Source organism: Prionailurus bengalensis, chromosome A2, assembly GCF_016509475.1.
Source record: "Prionailurus bengalensis isolate Pbe53 chromosome A2, Fcat_Pben_1.1_paternal_pri, whole genome shotgun sequence".
Taxonomy (NCBI): Eukaryota; Metazoa; Chordata; class Mammalia; order Carnivora; family Felidae; genus Prionailurus; species Prionailurus bengalensis.
The window spans coordinates 69,130,178-69,148,763 of record NC_057348.1 but is presented as its reverse complement, the minus strand read 5'-3'; the positions used below and the strand labels follow the sequence as shown (position 1 = coordinate 69,148,763).

The 18,586-nt window shown below is 43.3% G+C and overlaps 1 protein-coding gene across 1 annotated transcript in view; it reads left to right on the top strand.

The window, feature by feature from the left end:
- VOPP1 (VOPP1 WW domain binding protein) overlaps positions 1-18,586 on the top strand; it is a 111,406-nt gene that overhangs the window by 83,404 nt on the left and 9,416 nt on the right. Inside the window, exon 4 of the mRNA XM_043588488.1 lies at positions 1,248-1,384. Within this exon, the coding sequence (XP_043444423.1) occupies positions 1,248-1,384 (137 nt within the window). The remainder of the gene's footprint in view (positions 1-1,247; positions 1,385-18,586) is intronic.

Genomic DNA, 18,586 nt, shown 5'->3' with positions numbered 1-18,586 from the left:
TTTTCTTAAATTTCGTTTTTGTGTGGTCACATGCCTTTGACCACAATGCAGTGGGCTCTCCTGCTCATTCATCTTTCACAAGGCAGTAGGCTGCCCACAAAGTGTGGGCATGAGTGAGGTTCTGGAAGGTTCCACGAGTCCCATCACAGTTTCGCAGCCGTGTCTGTGCAGGACAGACAACTTGGCCCTTCTCAGAATGACTTCCCATGTTTCTAGAAATACAAGGTATAGTGCAAATGTGAGGTGGGAAGAACCATTTATCCATTTCTCAGTCATTTATTGAATGCCAGTGATGTGACAATATCAGAGAATTTTCAGATGAATTAGACAAAGGTCCTGTCCTTAAAGCAGTCTGCTCTACTCTTCATTAGACTTTAAGGTCACATAGGAGGTCAGCCATACTTAGAACATAGAGATTTTATATCTGCGGCTCTTTTATGGAGTATGAGTACTTTCTCTAGTCCTGTAGTTTTCTATAATTAAGGTGTGCTCTGGGAAGGTCACCATGTAAAATTTCTTTCTGAATATTCACGTAATAATGGAAAGAAAATGGCTAGAAAGGATAAATGTTCTTATCCGTGTTGCTTTCCCAGTGAAGAATGGAAAATGGGGGACATGGGCAGCGAGGCAAAAGCTGGGTCACCCATGGCATTCAAGCAAGGTTGAGAAAGCATCTCCTGTTTTGACTAAAATTGAATTGAGGTAGAGCCATGGACAGGAAAGAGATGGCACCAACCCTTGGAAGGCAGCTAAGCATTTGGAGCTATTGGAGACAGAAACCACACTGAGAGACCTTCTCAGTGTGAGTGGGCTGCATTCAGGGGCATCCCAGAAGTCTGCAGGCCAGTGGTCTCCCTGGTGTCACCCACCCAAGAAGGTCCTGGGGGAAAAGTCAGAGGAAGGCCAGCCTGAGGAGCCGGGCACCGAGCCCTGCCTTCTGACCCTAGCACGTGGGAGTCAGTGCCCACGGATCTCCCAGTCCATGGGCCCAGGCCAGCCACTGTGTGCCCTGAGCCCCACTATTGTGCCCTGAGCCCCACCTCGCTGCTGCACCCTGAGCCCCGGCTCCCCGCTGTGCCCTGAACCCCGGCTCCCCGCTGCGCCCTGAGCCCCGCCGCTGCACCTGAACCCCAGCTCCCCGCTGCACCCTGAGCCCCACTGCTGTGCCCTGAACCCCAGATCCCTGCTGCACCCTGAGCCCCACTGCTGAGCCCTGAGCCCCAGCTCACCGCTGTGCTCTCGCTCAGGTTCCTTTTGATGATGGGCGTGCTCTTCTGCTGCGGAGCTGGCTTCTTCATCCGGAGGCGCATGTATCCCCCACCGCTGATCGAGGAGCCCGCCTTCAACGTATCCTACACCAGGCAGCCCCCCAACGCCACTCCAGGTCAGCCCACACCTCGTCCTTGTCTCTGCTCTGTGCACTTTTTGTGTCCTCTGCAAGCATTTGTGAAAGTCACTGCTATGGAATATGCTAGAAGAGAAAATTCAGGCTGTGTTTATTCATTTAGTTCTGATGATCACCCTCACTGTGCATTTGTGTCGATATAAAGTGCAGCGTCTATTGGGCTGTATGTCTGTTACCTCATATTCTTACCTAATTAGTGGTGCACCTTTTATGCATGTTTTTGCAGTTCCTATAACCATATTGTTTGCTCCCTGTCATCACCCTTAAAAATTATTTCGTGTATACATTTCTATACAAGCAGTAGGGTCCCTGCCATCATAATGCATTGGGACTAAATATTAATTATGCTACTAAATGGTGATTTGCTTAGATATCCTGTCATTGCTGACCATTTGTTTTCTCTTGGTTTGCTTTTTATTCATTCATTCAACAAGTATTTACTATGCATTCACTTGTATTCTGAGTACTTATAAATAGAGCACATTTTTGCACAAGTTACATTTGGCCTAATTAGGGAACATTACCCAAAGTGATGCCACAGACTCAAAAAAAAATTAGTGGTTTCTTAATTCTTACCAAACTGCTTTCCCTATCTAAAATTCTCAGGTACTATGGAGGGTGATTTCAAGCCTCCCTTGGGACACAGGCTGGTTCCCTATTGTTCACATTATATGTGAGATGTTTTCCTTCCCTTTGAGGGCACCTTCTGAGAAGGAAGGGATAGCAGGGTGGCTGGGCATTGCTCAGTAGAGCTCCTGTCTTTCGGCCACTATGTGCTGAGGTGAGGCGACAGGCGTCCTTCCTGTGTTTGCTGCCTTGCTGGACACAGTCTCCACCTAGGCAGTGGAAGGCGGGGGCTCTCTCTTTTCATTGCACACCCCAGGTAGGCACAATTCTAGGAGCAGTTCTTGCCTTGGTTTTTATGACGTTTCAGTCATGCAGGACTGAAATGAATATGTCCTAGAGATGTACTCTACAGTGTAGAGCTTATGGTTAACAGCACTGTATTGTCCACTTCAAACTTTATGAAGACGGTAGCTGTTACATTAAGGGTTCTTAGCACCATAATAACAGTAATAAGTTTGGAGGTGATGAATAGATTTATAATATATAGTGGTGCCGACTTCACAGTGTGTATTTATTTCCAAACTCACCAAGTCGTATCCATTAAATAGGTCCAGCTTTTTGTATATCAATCATAAATTAAAAAAAAAAAAAGCATTGGGGGGATTGAGTGTAAGTTTTCTTACTCCTGTTCTCCTGAGGACATGCTGTTCTCAAGATGCAAGGGGAGTGGAGACATTTATTTTTTATGTCTTTTACAGTTTTCTTCCACCAGGTACTCCCCAGGTTTTTTTTTTTTAATGTTTATTTATTATTTTTGAAAGAGAGACAGAGTGAGAGCAGGGAGGGGCAGAAAGAGGGAGACACAGAATCTGAAGCAGGCTCTAGGCTCTGAGCTGTCAGCACTGAGCCTGATATGGGGCTTGAACTCACAAACCGTGAGATCATGACCTGAGCCAAAGTCAGACACTTAACCGACTGAGCCAGGCGCCCCTCCCCAGTTTTTTTTTTTTTTTTAAGGAATCACCTTTATTATTTTTTTAATGTTACTAAAAGATCTGAATATGTATTTTCCGTAACAGTTCAGAGGCTGCTCTGCGTTAAAAGCTTTCAACCAGGGTTAATACCACTTTTCACGTGTAAGTGGATTTTTATTCTTTCATATTCCAGCATCAGGTGAAGTGCAAATTTTCAGTTAAAGTTGGGGGGGGGTGCAAAATCAGATTTCATCTGGATTAGTCTGACCCCATCCCCCCCCCCCCCCCCCGCCCCCGCTCAAGAAAGAAACAGATCAGAGAAATTGGGTCAAAGGCTTCTAAATTTCTTTTTTTTCTGTCGTCACTTCCTGCACTCTCCCGGGTGCTTTGCCAAGTGCATTAACAGCATTGACTGTGCTGAATTTTAATCCCTTCTGTATACTTTGGGCCCTCCCAGTGAGCCCGTGCTTCAGTACGATTTACATCTCAGGCACCAGGCAGTCTCATGTCTGCCAGCTGAGGGAACTGGTCAGCCTGCGGTCGGGATTCAGAGTGGCCACGCTTGGAGCCCGGAGTCCCGGCCTGCCGGAACTGCTCACTCAGTCCATATGTACTGTACAGCTGCTGAGGTACAGCAGGTGCATGGGACACTGCAGTGCGGCCTGGGTTCCAGCCCTCACCCACTTGTGTGTTGCACAGTTTGCACAACTGTGTGTGAAAGCCTGCGCAGTTGCACAAATGGTCACCAACCATGGTGAGAGCTATGGAGGAAAACTTCAGGATGCAGGGAAGCCATGTGTGTGAGAGACTCAGTCTGGTATATGGGTGGATGGGACTGAAGAGTATGAATGAATGTTTAAGTGGCAGTGAGTGGGGAAGGAGTGATTGGGGAAGGGACCAAGAAGAGAGGCCCTGTGGTCTTCCTTTCCTGCCAGCCTTTACTATGCCCGCCAAGTCTCTGGAGCTGCAGAGCTCCAAACAGCTGCTGTCTGTCCTGTGGCCACAGCACCGACTGCAGGACACTAGAAGATGGCATAAATGTAGGGCAGGAGAGTCCCAAGTAAAAAATATCAAGTCCCTTTGTAGACAGTGGAGAAAGACCAGAATTGCCAGTGAGCAGCTGTTCAGGGCAAAGCCCAGCCTCTCAAACATCTTGGGCACTGTGGTTTGATCCCATTCTACCTTGTAGTTGGAGGCATTTGGAGAAATGGGAGGCATTCATTTTCTTCCAAGGCCTGCCATGATATAGTTACCATTGGAGCTGATGAAAGGGCCCATTCACCACCTGCTGGGAGACATTGATTTGGGTGCCTCCACCCCTCTAGAGTGAGTCGTCACCCTCTTTCTTCCATTTGTACATTTCATGCAGACCCATAGCAGTATGAAATAGCCAATCCCCAGATATACCTATCAGAGTATCTTAAGAAAATAAGACTTGCTTTGTGCCATAGGAGTGTGTGGTTTCCATAATTTCACTACCAAATCAGGGTCTGTGTCCTCTGTCACAGCACTAAGCTTGGAAGCAATGTAAGCGCTTTGATATGATTGTTTAGAACTAGTCATAAAAAAATAGGGCCTGTTGGGTTTTCAGTGATTCCAGTGTAGATACCCCCTTCATCCTGTCAGTGGGATCCACGCCCTCTGCAGATGTTTGTTGAGATCCTGTAATGCTCAGGGCACCGTGCCCTTGGGAGATATTCAGGGTAAGAAGGCCATGCAGGGCGTGGCAGTCTAGGAAGAGAAACTCCGTGCACTGACATCATATGATAGGTTCACAGGATAAATATTATGCAGAATAGACCGCTCAGGAATATGGTATCTTTGTGAGACACAAGCCAGTATTTGTGGACTTGCTGGGGTGGCTCCCTTTCTCCTCTGTTGATCTGGGTGGGGGGAGTGGATTTGGTGAGCTTTGCTTATGCATGAAGAAGAAAAGGCAGAAGGTTTTAGAGAACCTACTAGCTCACTGGAGGACGGGGGAGAGTGGCAGCTCACATCCTGGAACCAGCTCCCCAGGCCAGCGTGGCTGAGTGGAGGAAAGCAGATCTACACCATCGCAGACCTGCTCCTACCTGGGACAAGGGGAGGACTGTGACCTCATCATCGTGGTTCTAGGGGGCTGATGCAGGTTGGAGCAAGACCCAGGGGAAGATACTGACAAACGAGGTGTGTAACTGAAGTTCAGAAGTAGGGCTCCAAGTCCGCCCAGGAACCAGAAGAAACCAAGGCTGAAGCTTAGGGCCTACCATTAGCTCATTTGTGCCTTGAGCTAGGTGAGGGATGTGCAGAGAAGCCGTGGTTTGGGAAACAAAAAGAGGCACCTGGACAGGGGCTTAGGAGGCCTAAGGTCTGTGAGATCAGAGTGGGCCACGTCCCTTCTGAGCCTCAGCACTTTAAATGCAAATTGGAATCATATAAAAAGAGGTTAGAGTGGAAGAGAGCCAAAGCATAAGAGACTCTTAAAAACTGAGAACAAACTGAGGGTTGATGGGGGGTGGGAGGGAGGGGAGGGTGGGTGATGGGTATTGAAGGAGGATACCTGTTGGGATGAGCACTGGGTGTTGTATGGAAACCAATTTGACAATAAACTTCATATATTGAAAAAAAAAAAAAAAAAAGCACTCCTCATTTTAGTTAGTCTTTCTATATAGAGGTGGCCAAAATGTCACTGAAGAAAGCCAGAGCTCCCTAAATGCTGTCTCCCCCCTGGCTCCAATCTTTCCACATCAGGCTGCTGACAGGGCCCATTGGACATGTCCTCCTGGGTAGGGAGGAAAGATAGACTTCACTCATTCATTCAGACATTAGCTAACTTGGCAGCAGCCGCTGTGTTCACACAGGAGGAAGGGTGTGACGAAGACGTCCACACTGCTGCCCTTTCACAGCTTGTGGCACGAGGGGTGGGATGGGGAAGAGGGTCAGAGGTACAAGCTTCCAGTAATAAGGTAAGTAAGTTCATGGTGACTATAGTTAACAATACTGCATATTTGGAAGCTGCTAAGAGGGTAGATCTTAAAAGTTCTCATCACAGGGGCGCCTGGGTGGCGCAGTCGGTTAAGCGTCCGACTTCAGCCAGGTCACGATCTCGCGGTCCGTGAGTTCGAGCCCCGCGTCGGGCTCTGGGCTGATGGCTCGGAGCCTGGAGCCTGTTTCCAATTCTGTGTCTCCCTCTCTCTCTGCCCCTCGCCCGTTCATGCTCTGTCTCTCTCTGTCCCAAAAATAAATAAAAAACGTTGAAAAAAAAAATTAAAAAAAAAATTTCTCATCACAAAGGAAAAAATATATATGTAACCACGCAGAGTGATGGATGTTAGATAACTTTGTGGCGATTCTTTTACAATGCATAAGTATATATCAAATCATGATGTTTATATCTTCAACTTACACAATGCTCTGTGTCAGTTATACCTCAGTACAACTGGAAGAAAAAAGGAACTTTGAGAACAATCAGAAAAAAACATAAAAGCCGTGGTAAAGCAGAGTTGTGGGTCTGAAGGAGAGCAAGCAGGGCCTGGATTTCAGGAAGGTCTGAGTGGTGGCCTGAACTGAACGTGGTGCCCACAAGATGAATGTGGGGACAAGGGAGGAATGGGGGCTGCCAAGAAAAGGATGATTCAATGATGGCCTCTCTTCTTTATGGGATATTATGTGGTCACCAAAGTTAATGGTCAAAATGAAGGCCATGTAACTAGCCAGACAACTGTAAAGCCATGTTCGGGGAAGAGGGCAGTGGGTGACGTGTTATTTTGAGTAGTTGATTCCCACTGTGTAATCGCACAAACGCATAGAGAGGGATCAAAGAGAACAGTCAGTAATGACATCGGGGGTGTTAACGCGATCTGAGTTTTCTTGAAAGATGGTTTGTTTTAATACTGGTTAGTGTGACTAATACTGATTTAAAAAGATAGAAGATGCAGCATTCCATCCAGTATTCCACTGGGAGATACATTTTTCTTCCTTTCCAGCAGTGCATTTATGGTGAATTTGTTGATGGTGTCCTGACTGTTCTAATGTCTCGGTCTTGTACCAAATCTATGTCTCAATTGTACCAAATCTGTCAACCTGCAGTGACTCTAGCGGTCTGACTGAATGACCCCAACTGCAGGAAAATGGAAATAGTGGGGAGTGTGTTTTGACAGTTTAATAACCTTCCAAACCAGGGCTGAGACACAAACAGAGCTGCTTCAGTTCTGGGGCAGCCTGTTTTAGAGCCAGGGGAATAAGCATAAGTGTTCAATGTGACAGTGCTTCAGGTATGTGGAGACAGTGATGAGACAGCCCTGCAGTCACCTGTCGCCATCTCTGACCTCTGCAGCTCTAAGGTGTTCATGGTTTATTTTCCAAAGAAACAGTGGGTGAAGAGACCCAGGTGGGTCGGGGGTGGGAGGGACACTGTGCTTCCCCAGGACTCTCAGCCATTCCCCTCCACTGTGTTGCTCTCGGGCACCCCCTTCAGGATGAAATTAGTTTAGAATTTATGTTTTTGGTGAAAGAAAGTAACTGGAAATCTTTAAGTTATTTGTTTTAAAAGTCACAAATGCCTGTGTACTGATACTGATATACTTTTCACAGCTACCAGGGTTCTCCTTACCAGTTCATCCCAATGGCAGAAGGTGACCAGCTGACCAGATATTTAGGGTTGGTGGAGAGGGGTGGTTTGAGATCAGTTTCATCTAGTGAAGCCCAAGAATTATTGCCTCACAGCATTGAGTTCCTCCTTGATACTTTTTTCCCAGAAAGTTCCATGTGTCTGTCTGATTTTCTGCCTGTGTGTCTCACTCTCTCTGCCATTGTTACTCTGATAATTCTTTCGAACTCTGATGCCACCTTTTTTTTCTATGACAACTCAATTGCTATTTCTTACCATTTGCATTACTCAGTTCATGTAAAGTAGATACATCTAGAGTGTTCTCCCATATAAAAATTGGAGTTTAGGGGCACCTGGGTGGCTCAGTCGGTTGAGCGTCCGACTTCAGCTCAGGTCACGATCTCACGGTCCGTGAGTTCGAGCCCCGCGTCGGGCTCTGGGCTGACAGCTTGGAGCCTGGAGCCTGCTTCCGATTCTGTGTCTCCCTCTCTCTCTGCCCCTCCCCCGTTCATGCTCTGTCTCTCTCTGTCTCAAAAATAAATAAATGTTAAAAAAAATTTTTTTTTTAAAATGGGAGTTTAATTTTTTTCCTGCCATTTGAAAATGTGAGGTTTTTGTTCCCTCCATAAAAGCATTTACTATCTTTAGCTACTAGAGATAGATAACACACTTCACACAGAGTGCAATTCAAAAGGAAATGCCTTTTTTATAGCTTGTCCTGTTGGTAGGCAGCTCATGTTGTTACTTTAATAATGACAGCATTCCCATCTATAATCTTTGATCACTGGGGACAGAAACTTCTAGCACAGTTAAGTCTCCTGCTTCTTATTCTGCTCTCTGCCAATGACAGAGAGAAGACAGAGTCTGAGCACCCAGTCCACGTTCGTAAAAACTGCTCCTACCTCCGGGAGGACGACACAAGTCTGAAGTGTGTTCCTTACATGGTTCCAGCATGCAGAGCTGGTCAGACAGACTGTCCCCACCCCCTTTGCTTGCAGTTAAGGTCCTTAGCTTACCTTTCAGGTCTGCTTCTTCACCTGTCCAGGCCACCTCCCCGGTCTGTCATCGTGAACTTTTCTCCCTAAATTCTTTGAAATGACTTTAGTCATTTCAGAGTTGAAGTAAGGACACACTTGGGTCAAACTAGACAGAGGGCAGAGAGGTGGCAGAGAGGTCCCCAAATGATGGTGTGTACCCACACAGTTTCCTTCTGTCACCTGCCAAATGTGTCTTTAGCACAGGTGCCGTGTGTTAAGTGCTGTGCTTAGCCTCAGTGACATACAGTGGATATTAAACAGATGACCCCTGCCTCTGGGCTCCTGAAGGACAGCGAGACAGTGTGATGGCAGCAGGAACTCCTGACCTCTGGTCTAGTAGAAAAACGTGGAAGCTATAGATCCCACAGTTAAAAATGATGAAGTTTGAAATTCTTTCTCTTATTTTACACATTTGGGTCGTCTGTGGAACTTCAGCCAAAACCCAACATGCATTTTCCATTTGACCTGCCTTTTACCTTTTCAGTTGACCTTTTATAAACTTTTAGTGTCCTCTAATACATTTTCTATTTTTTTTTTAGACTTTTAATGTCTCAGGGAGGTACTTTCAAATGATGTGAGATATTGTTTTGCTGTCTGCTGTTTGTTGTATATTGATATTTTAACCCTTACATCTCTGTGGAGGAAAAGCTGTCTGATGGGAAGGTAGGCTGGCTACTCATTTGAGACCCTTGAAGGTAATCGTTATTCCTGAAAACAAAATGAGCTTAGCACTGGGTTTGTGGCCGACAGGGATGTTTTATTAGCTCCAAAAAGGAGGAGAGAAAATCCTATGAAGTGACTGACAGAATCCTACAGGTCATTGGGTTCGAGCCCACCTTCCAGCTGATGAGCCAGTTCTCTGTGCTCTGTTCCCCACCCCCAAACTGGCCTCCCATTTGTCACCAGACGCTGCAGTGAAAGAAAGTCAGCTCCAGTGTTACTTTTGCCGTCCGTGGGTGACTCTGCCCAGCATTTTTGTTTGTGAGGCTTCTCCAAACCGGGGAAGCACATGATAAGGCGGGAAGAGGAAATAGCATGTCTGTCCCAGGTTAGGTTGATAACAACTGGCAGAGGGGTAGACAGCAGGGACAAAAGGAATGCCACTATTGAGTTTGATGGTTTATTATACATGTTTGTAGTGTTTACTCTTGGGATTAAGAGTAACATGTCTGCATTCTAAATCCGCATCAAAGATGGTAATAAACTTTTTTCAAAGACAAGAGAAACATGGAGGAGTTATAAAAGCAAACTATGATGGCAGTAGAAGACTACCTACAATATATATTACAGTGACTCTAAATGTGTTAAAGTATCTTCAGGTTGTGTTAGAAACCCAACTTCTTACTGCTTTAAAGAGAGACAAAGAACGTAACAGAAAAGGAATAGGAATTCCTTAGGGGGTGTTTAGCAGAGAAGTAGAATGATCAAAGGTGATTTGACAGCAGTGGTGGCCTGGGCGAGGGTGGTGGCAACAGAGCGGCGTGGGGTCCTTCTGGGCTTAGAGCTCACAGGACCTACGGAAGAGTCAGGTGAAGGGAGCGACCTAATCTCTTTATGACTCCGATTTCTCTTCTGAGACGGAGAATAATAATATGTTATGAAGATCAACAGGTACTTCTAAAGTGTCTAGTTCTTGCTACTCAAAGCTGGGGCTGGTGGCATAAGTGCCTCTCTAGGAGCTTGTTAGGAGTGCGGACTCTCTCGTGGTCCCCCAGACGACCTGCTGCGTCAGCATCTGCATTTTAACAAGATCCCCAGTGAGTAGAATAGGACCACACAGGGGAGTACTAGGTGTTGGATAAGGAACAAAATGCGGGGGCCAGTGATGGCAATAAGTAATCTCATAGAAGCTAAAAGTCAAAACCTGTGGACGAACCATTGAGATCCACAGGACCGGAGTAGAATTTAGTCCATGTGTCTGCTGGGCTGATGTGACGGCCGTTGTTCTTTTTCTGCCTTGTGTTCTAGGATTTGCTCTGTGCAATACCACTTACCACTGAATTCTTAGCAGTTACTTTGGCTTCTGTTTCAAAACATTGTCAGAAGTGAGCAAAACTACTTTCTTCCCTCAACTTCTGACTTATACAACCAGGAAAGAAAAAGTCAAGACTTTTGGTGGAAGGGTTTTTTTTTTGTTTTTTTTTTTTCCTACTTAACCTTGCTCACAAAGCTTGGTGACACATTGGGGCCCCAGCGTTCATGTGTGTCTCAGCTGTGTTTCAACTGCATCATCTCTATAAAACCCTGACGGGTCAAGATGAAATTATTAGGTACCTAATACAGATATTCCTTTTAACTCCTTCCCCCTCCTCCCAAAGAAGCAGTAGATTAAGCCCCGCCCCTGTTTTCTTTGTGATGGGTAATACATCCAAGTCAGTTCTTCTTCTGGTTCCCTTCTTTCAGCTTACCAATATTTTTTTACCAGCTATTTATCTTGGAAGACATAATCCATGATTTTCTGAATATATACACATATATAAAAGAAGACTTTTTCACACTATTAAGATAATTGTGTATTGTGAAGACATAACTTGAGTTATATGTATTGAATAACTTCAAGTGTGTGAAACAAACACTTAGAAATGAGAGGAAAGAATGTGGAGTGCCCTTGCATTACTATTGACTTGACCGAAGTATCAAAGTTAATGGAGCACTTAAAAGAATTTATTGACTTGTACACCACAAAGAAAATCAGGGTAGGTTTACAAAAGCAGAAGTCACATACCTCAGGGTCTGGGCTAGGATGCTCTCGGGTTCATTTCTGTCTTCATGCCTCTCTATCAGATCTTGGGAATGTGACTCAGTTTCCCTAAGCTTCAAGCTCCTGACTGTGAGGCTGAGATCGTAAGAGACCTTCTTAGGGTGATTGTGTATGAGTTGATCCGTAGACTCTGCTTAGCTCCGGGCCTGAGGCAATGCTCCCTAAGTGACAGTAATTGCTTCTCCTACTGTTTCTAAACCTTGTAGTTTTAAGAAATCTATAAATGAGCAAATAAGTCATCTGCTCCCACTTGGGAATAAAAGAATACCCCCTATGTCATTAGCTGAGCAAATGAAGGAGAGAAGTGAGGGAGGACCCCGAGGGCCTGGTCTTCACCCCACCACATCCCAAGCCTCCCCACCCAATCTTCCCAACTCAGCAAGGGGCTAGTCTGTTCTGCCAGTTGCTCAGGCTAAAAGCCATCATGACAGTTTCTCCTGTCTGCCCCTCTCCTGCTGCCTCCTTTTATCCAGATTACCATAGGAGCCTCCTCACTAGCCTTCTTGCTTCCCCCTTCCCCAGCTTTGGTCTGTTTCCAACAAAGCAAATGGTCAAAGAGAGGTCTCGGCTTCTACTCACAACTCTCCAGAGGCCACCCCCCCACTCCCCTGTTCACAGTCAGAGGCCCTTACGGTAGCCAATGAGGCTCCTCTCTGTCTCTTACGTCTCCCCCTCCTGCTACTCTTCCGTTCCCACATACCTCTCCTGCTCCTGTCCTCCCGGCTCATTCCACTCCCACCACACACTGGCCTTTGCTTTACCTCAAGCCTACCGGGCTGTGATGTTGGTGTCTTTTGCACTGTGATTTCTTCTGCCTAAAAGACTCTGTGTCCATCTAAACCCACCCCGCCATGTATATGTGGTGTGCTTCCCATCACCCTCCCCCACTGCACTCATGGTATGCTCCTTCATAACCCTCACCCCAGGTTCACATGGTGTGCTCCCCCACCCTCCTCCTTCTAGGTACACATGGCTGCTCCCCAATCACCTGCCCCCCCCCGGCATGTACCTGTGGTGTACTCCTCATCACCTACTGCCCCCAGCTACACATGGCTGCTCCCTCATCACCCTCCCCCACCATTTACACATCGTATACTCCCCCACATACATCTCCATCACCCTCACCCCAGGTGCAAGTGGCCCCGTGTGGCTCCACTTAGGTACAGATTTTTTTTCGATACATAAAGTACAGTACTGTAAACGTATATTCTCTTCCTTATGAGATTCTTCTAACCTTTTCTCCAGCTTACTTTATTGTAAGAATGCAGTATACAATACATACAACATACAAAATATGTGTTAATTGACGGGCTTTGTTGTCATTGAGGCTTCTAGTCAACAGTAGGCTATTACTAGTTAAGTTCCGAGGGAGTCAAGAGTTATGCACGGATTTTAACTGCACAGGCAGTCGGTGCTCATCACCTTGGTGTTGTTCGAGGGCCAACTGTATTTTGGAATTTTTAAGTCTCTTGAAGGCTTGTCACTTACAGGGAAGAGTTGGAGGGTAAATTACAGTTCACCTGGTCAGTTTCAGTCTCAGCTCAGTGGCAGCTACCGGTCCTCAACTCAGGCCCCTTGAAAGGCCGCTGGGCACATATTCCTTGGGGAGCTTGCACATAGCAAGCAGGAGCAGGGTGGGCAAAGGGACCCTGTCCTCCAAATATAGGTACTGTGCACTCTGATGGTGTTTGCTGCTACTGACTAAAGAGGCAGGCAGCCCCTGTCACACCTCCCCACGCTGTTGCAAGTGTCTCCCTGTTCTGGCTGAGGTGGCCTCCAGGGCACTTATGTGGCCACTGCCCTTCTCCCCATCCCTTCCTTTTTCACTTTTTCCCCTTTAAGAGCTAGACAGTAAAGACCAGGATGTTCCAAACCAACTGCATACACCAGAAAAGTTAGAAAGAGAGCATGCATCCCAGGGAAAAGCTCAGAAATGACCTGAGAAGTCCATAAGTTTATACTTCAGGCTTATTATCAGCACAGAGACAGCCTACAACAATTAACTTTATAAAATAAAAATAAAAATATTAGCAAAACAACAGTAAACTGTCGGGAAGGAGAGGAGAATGTTATTTCCATAGTTACCACATTATTAGATTCAAATGTCTGATGTTCAACAACAACAAAAATCACAAATCATACAAAGAAACAGGAAAGTATGGTCCATTCAAGGCAAAAATTAAATAAAGAGACTGTTCCTGAAAAATACCTAATGGTACATCTGCTAGACAAGTCTTTAAAATACGTGTCTTAAAGGTGCTCAACAAAAACAAATAGCTCAAAGAACTACAGGAATATGTGGAGAAGGTCAAGAAAACAATGTATAAAAAAATGGAAATATCATTAAAGCAATAACCTAAAAAGATAACAACAAGGAATTCTGGAGCGAAAAAGTACAAAAAGTGAAATGAGAAATTTGTCACATGGATTCAAATACAGATCTGAACAAGCAGAAGGAACAATCAGGGAACTGAAGACAGGACAATGGACTTGATCAAGTCTGAGGGACAGAAAGAACAAAGATTGAAGAAAAGTGGACAGAGCCTAAGAGTCTTGTAGGGCACCATCAACCAGACCAACATATGCATTGTAGAAGTGTCAGAAATAGAAGAGAGAGAAAAAGGAGCACAGAGAATATTTGAAGAAATAATGTTTTAAAACTTCCAAAATTTTATGAAAAACATGAATATAAACATCCAAGAAGCTGAACAAACTCCAAGTAAGAGGAACTTAGAGAGCCACACCAAGGCACATTATGATCAACCTTTCAAAAGCCAGAGACCAAGAGAGAATATTGAAAGCAACAAGAGAGAAGTGAATCATCACATACAGTGGATCCTCAATAAGACTGTAAGCATATTTCTATTTTTTTTAATGTGAGTTTTTTTTTTTTAATTTACATCCAAGTTAGCATATAGTGCAACATTGATTTCAGGAGTTGATTCCTTAATGCCCCTTATCTATTTATCCCATCCCCCCTCCCACAACCCCTCCAGTAACCCTCTGTTTTCCATATTTAAGAGTCTCTTATATTTTGTCCCCCTCCCTGTTTCTATATTATTTTTGGTTCCCTTCCCTTGTTTTCATCTGTTCTGTGTCTTAATATCCTCATGTGAGTGAAAGCATATGATATTTGTCTTTCTCTGACTAGTTTCACTTAGCTTACTACCCTCTAGTTCCATCCACATAATTGCAAATGGCAAGATTTCATTCTTTTTGATTGCCGAGTAATACTCCAGTGTGTGTGTGTGTGTGTGTGTGTGTGTGTGTGTGTGTATACCATATCTTCTTTATCCATTCATCCATCGATGGACATTTGGGCTCTTTCCATACTTTGGCTATTGTTGATAGTGCTTATAAGCAGATTTCTTATCAGAAACTATAGAGGCCAGAAGGCAATGAACTAATATATTCCAAGTGCTAAAAGAAAAAAATCTGTCAACCAAGAACCCTGTATCTGGGCAAAACTTTCCTTCAGAAGTGAGGAAGAAACTGGGGTTCCTGGGTGGCTCAGTCAGGTAAGCGTCCAACTTCGGCTCAGGTCATGATCTCACGGCTCGTGAGTTTGAGCTCCACGTCAGGCTCTGTGCTGACAGCTCAGAGCCTGGAGCCCACTTCAGATTCTGTGTCTCCCCCTCTCTGCCCCTCCCTCACTCACCTCTGTCTCTGTATCCTTCAAAAATAAATAAACATTAAAAAATTAAAATTAAAAAAAAAGTGAGGAAGAAACTAAGACGTTGCCAAATAAACAAAAGCTGAAGGCATTTGCAGCCAGTAGACTTGCCCTGCCAGAAATGCTCAAGGGAATCTTGCGAGGTGAAATGAAAACACACTAGAGAGTAACTCGAAGCCATATGGAGAAATAAACATCTCAGAAAAGGTAAATGCCTTGGCAATTGTAAAAAGTATTATTGTAACTATTGTTTGTAATGCACTTTTTGTTTTCTACACTGTTTAAGAGACTAATAAATTTAAAGAAAAAATGATTATTAGTGTAAAAACTAATGTAACATCAGTTTGTAACTTAAAATCTTGTTTTCTATATAATTTAAGAGATGAATGCAATTATGGAAAGAGCCTAAATGTCCATCAACTGATGAATGTATAAAGAAATTGTCTATATACACAATGGAATACTACGTGGCAATGAGAAAGAATGAAATGTGGCCTTTTGTAGCAACATGGATGGAACTGCAGAGTGTTATTCTAAGTGAAATAAGTCATATAGAGAAAGACAGATACCATATGTTTTCACTCCTATGTGGATCCTGAGAAACTTAACAGAAGTATGGGGGAGGGGAAGAGAAAAAAGAGGTTAGAGAGGGAGGGAGTCAAAGCATAAGAGAATCTTAAAAACTGAGAACAAACTCAAGAGTTGATGGGGGGTGGGAGGGAGGGGAGGGTGGGTGATGGGTATTGAGGAGGGCAGCTTTTGAGATGAGCACTGGGTGTTGTATGGAAACCAATTTGCAATAAATTTCATATTTAAAAAAAGATGAATGCATTTAAAATAAATAATTATTTATGTTTTAGGGTACATCACATATGAAGATGTAATTTTGTGACATCAGCCATTGAAAGGGAAGGGACAGAATTGTAAAGGAGCAGAATTTGTGTATGTTATTGAAATTAAGCTGGTATAAATTCAAATCACAGTGTTTAAAATTTTTTAAAGTTTTTTTTTTGGTTTTTTTTTTTTTTGTGTGTGTGAGAGAGGGACAGAGTGAGAGCAGGAGAGGGGTAGAAAGAGAGGGAGACACAGAATCTGAAGTGGGCTCCAGGCTCTGAGCTGTCAGCACAGAGCCTCATGCGGGGCTTGAGCTCATAAACCATGAGATCATGACCTGAGCTGAAGTCAGATGCTCAGTCGACTGAGCCACCCTGGCGCTCCCAAATTACAGTGTTTTAACATTAAAGTGTTTCATATAATCTCCATAGTAACCACAAAGAAATAGCTATACAATATACACAAAAGGAAATGAGAAAGGAATTAAGCATTTCACTACAAAAAATCAACTGAAAACAAAAAAAGATGGTAATGTAAGAAATGAGGGACAGAAAAACTATAAGGCATATAGGAAACAAATAGCATGAACAGAAGTCTTTCCTTATCAGTGAATAGTTTAAATACAAATGAATTAAACCCTTCAATCAAAAGAGATTGGAAGAATGGATAAAAACACATGATCCAACTATATGCTGTCTACCAGAGACTTTTTCAGGTCCAATGACACAAACAGGTTGAAAATGAAAGGAAGAAAATGTATTCCATGCAAACAGTACCTAAAAGAGAGCAGGGGTGGCTATATTAATATCATGCAAAATAAAGTTAAATAAAAAAGTCCTAAGAGACAAAGGATATTCTATATTAAGAAAAAATTCAATACAGCAAAAACTGACAGAATTGAAGGGAGAAATAGCCAGTTGTACTATAATAGTTGGAGAATAACGGATAGAAAAATCAGACAGAAGATAAGGAAATAGAGGACTTGAACAAAATAAATGAACTAGATCTAGCAGACATACAGAATACTCTACCCAACAACAGAATACACAGTCATACACACAAAACATTTTCCAGGGTGGACTTCATGTTAGGCAGCAAATGAAGTCTCAATAGATTAACAAAATATATATCATACAAAGTATTTTTTCTGACCACAACATGATGAAGTTAGAAATTGCTAACCAAAGGAAAAATGGAATATTCACAAAATTGTGAAATTAAACAACACACTTTTAAACAACCAGTGGATCAAAGAAGAAATCACAAGGGAAGTTATAAAATACTTAGAGACAAATGAAAATAAAAACAAAACATAGCAAAACTTATGAGTCAGCAAAAGTGATGCTAAAGGGAAGAGAAACTTTATAGCTATACACAGAATAAAAAGTGAGAAAGACTTCAGCAACCTAAATTTATAATTTACAGAACTAGACAAAGAAGAACAGACTAAACACAAAACTAGCAGAAAAAAAGGAAATGATAAAAATAACAGCTAAATGAAATAAGGAAGAAAAGTAAAAGGACAAATAAATAAAAAATTGGTTCTTCAAAAAGATCAATAGAATTGACAAACCTTTAGCTAGATGGACTAAGAAAAAAGAGAAGGCATAAATTACTAAAATCAGATGAAAGTGTAGGAGTGCCTGTGTGGCTTGGCCAATTAAGTGTGCAACTCTTGATCTCAGATCTTAATCTCAGGTCCTGAGTTCAAGCCCCTCACTGGGCTCTGTGCTGAGCATGAAGACTACTTAAAGGAAGGGAGGGAGGGAGGAAAGAAATGAAAGTAGGGACATTTCTACCTTCTATAGACATTAAAGGATTATAAGAGAGTGCCATGAACAGTTGTACACCAAAAAAAAAAAAAAAAAAAAAAAAAAAAGGATTAGCTTGGTAAAAAGAACATATTTCCAGAAACACACAATCTACCAAGACTAAATCACAAACAAATAGAAAATTTGAATAGGCCTATAATTATGAAGGAAATTGAGTCAGTAATCAGAAAATTCCCAACAAAGTAAAGCCCTGAACCTGGTGATTTCACTTGTGATTTTTACCAAAAATTTAAGGAAAAACCATTAACAGTCTCTCTCAAACTTTCCCAAAAATTGGAGAGGAAGCAACTCTTCCTAACTCATTCTGTGAGGCCAGCATTAATAACCCTGACACCAAAGCCAGACAAAGACACTACAAGAAAAAATTACAGGTGATTATTGTCCCCAGTAGACATTGATGAAAAAACCCACGACAAAATACAAGCAGACAGAATTCAGCAGTATTTTTAAATGACCAAATGGGACTTACTCCTGGATTGCAAAGATTGTTCAACAAATAAAAAATCAGTCAGTATAATACACCACATCAACAGAATGAAGGGGAAAAAAAATACATGATTATCTCAATTGATGCAGAAAAAACATTTGATGAAATTCACCATTTTATGATAAAATACACTCAACAAATGGGGAATAGAAAGAAATAACCTCAGGGTGCCTGGGTGGCTCAGTCAGTTAAGCATCTGACTTCAGCTCAAGTCATGATCTCACAGTTCGTGAGTTCGAGCCCTGTGTCAGGCTCTGTGCTGACAGCTCAGAGCCTGGAGCCTGCTTCAGATTCTGTGTCTCCCTATGTCTCTGCCCCTCTCCCCCTCTCAAAAATAAATAAACATTAAAAAAAATTTTTTTAAAGAAGGAAACTACCTCATCAAAACAATAGAAAAAAAATCAAGGAAACCAAGAGCCAGTTTTTTG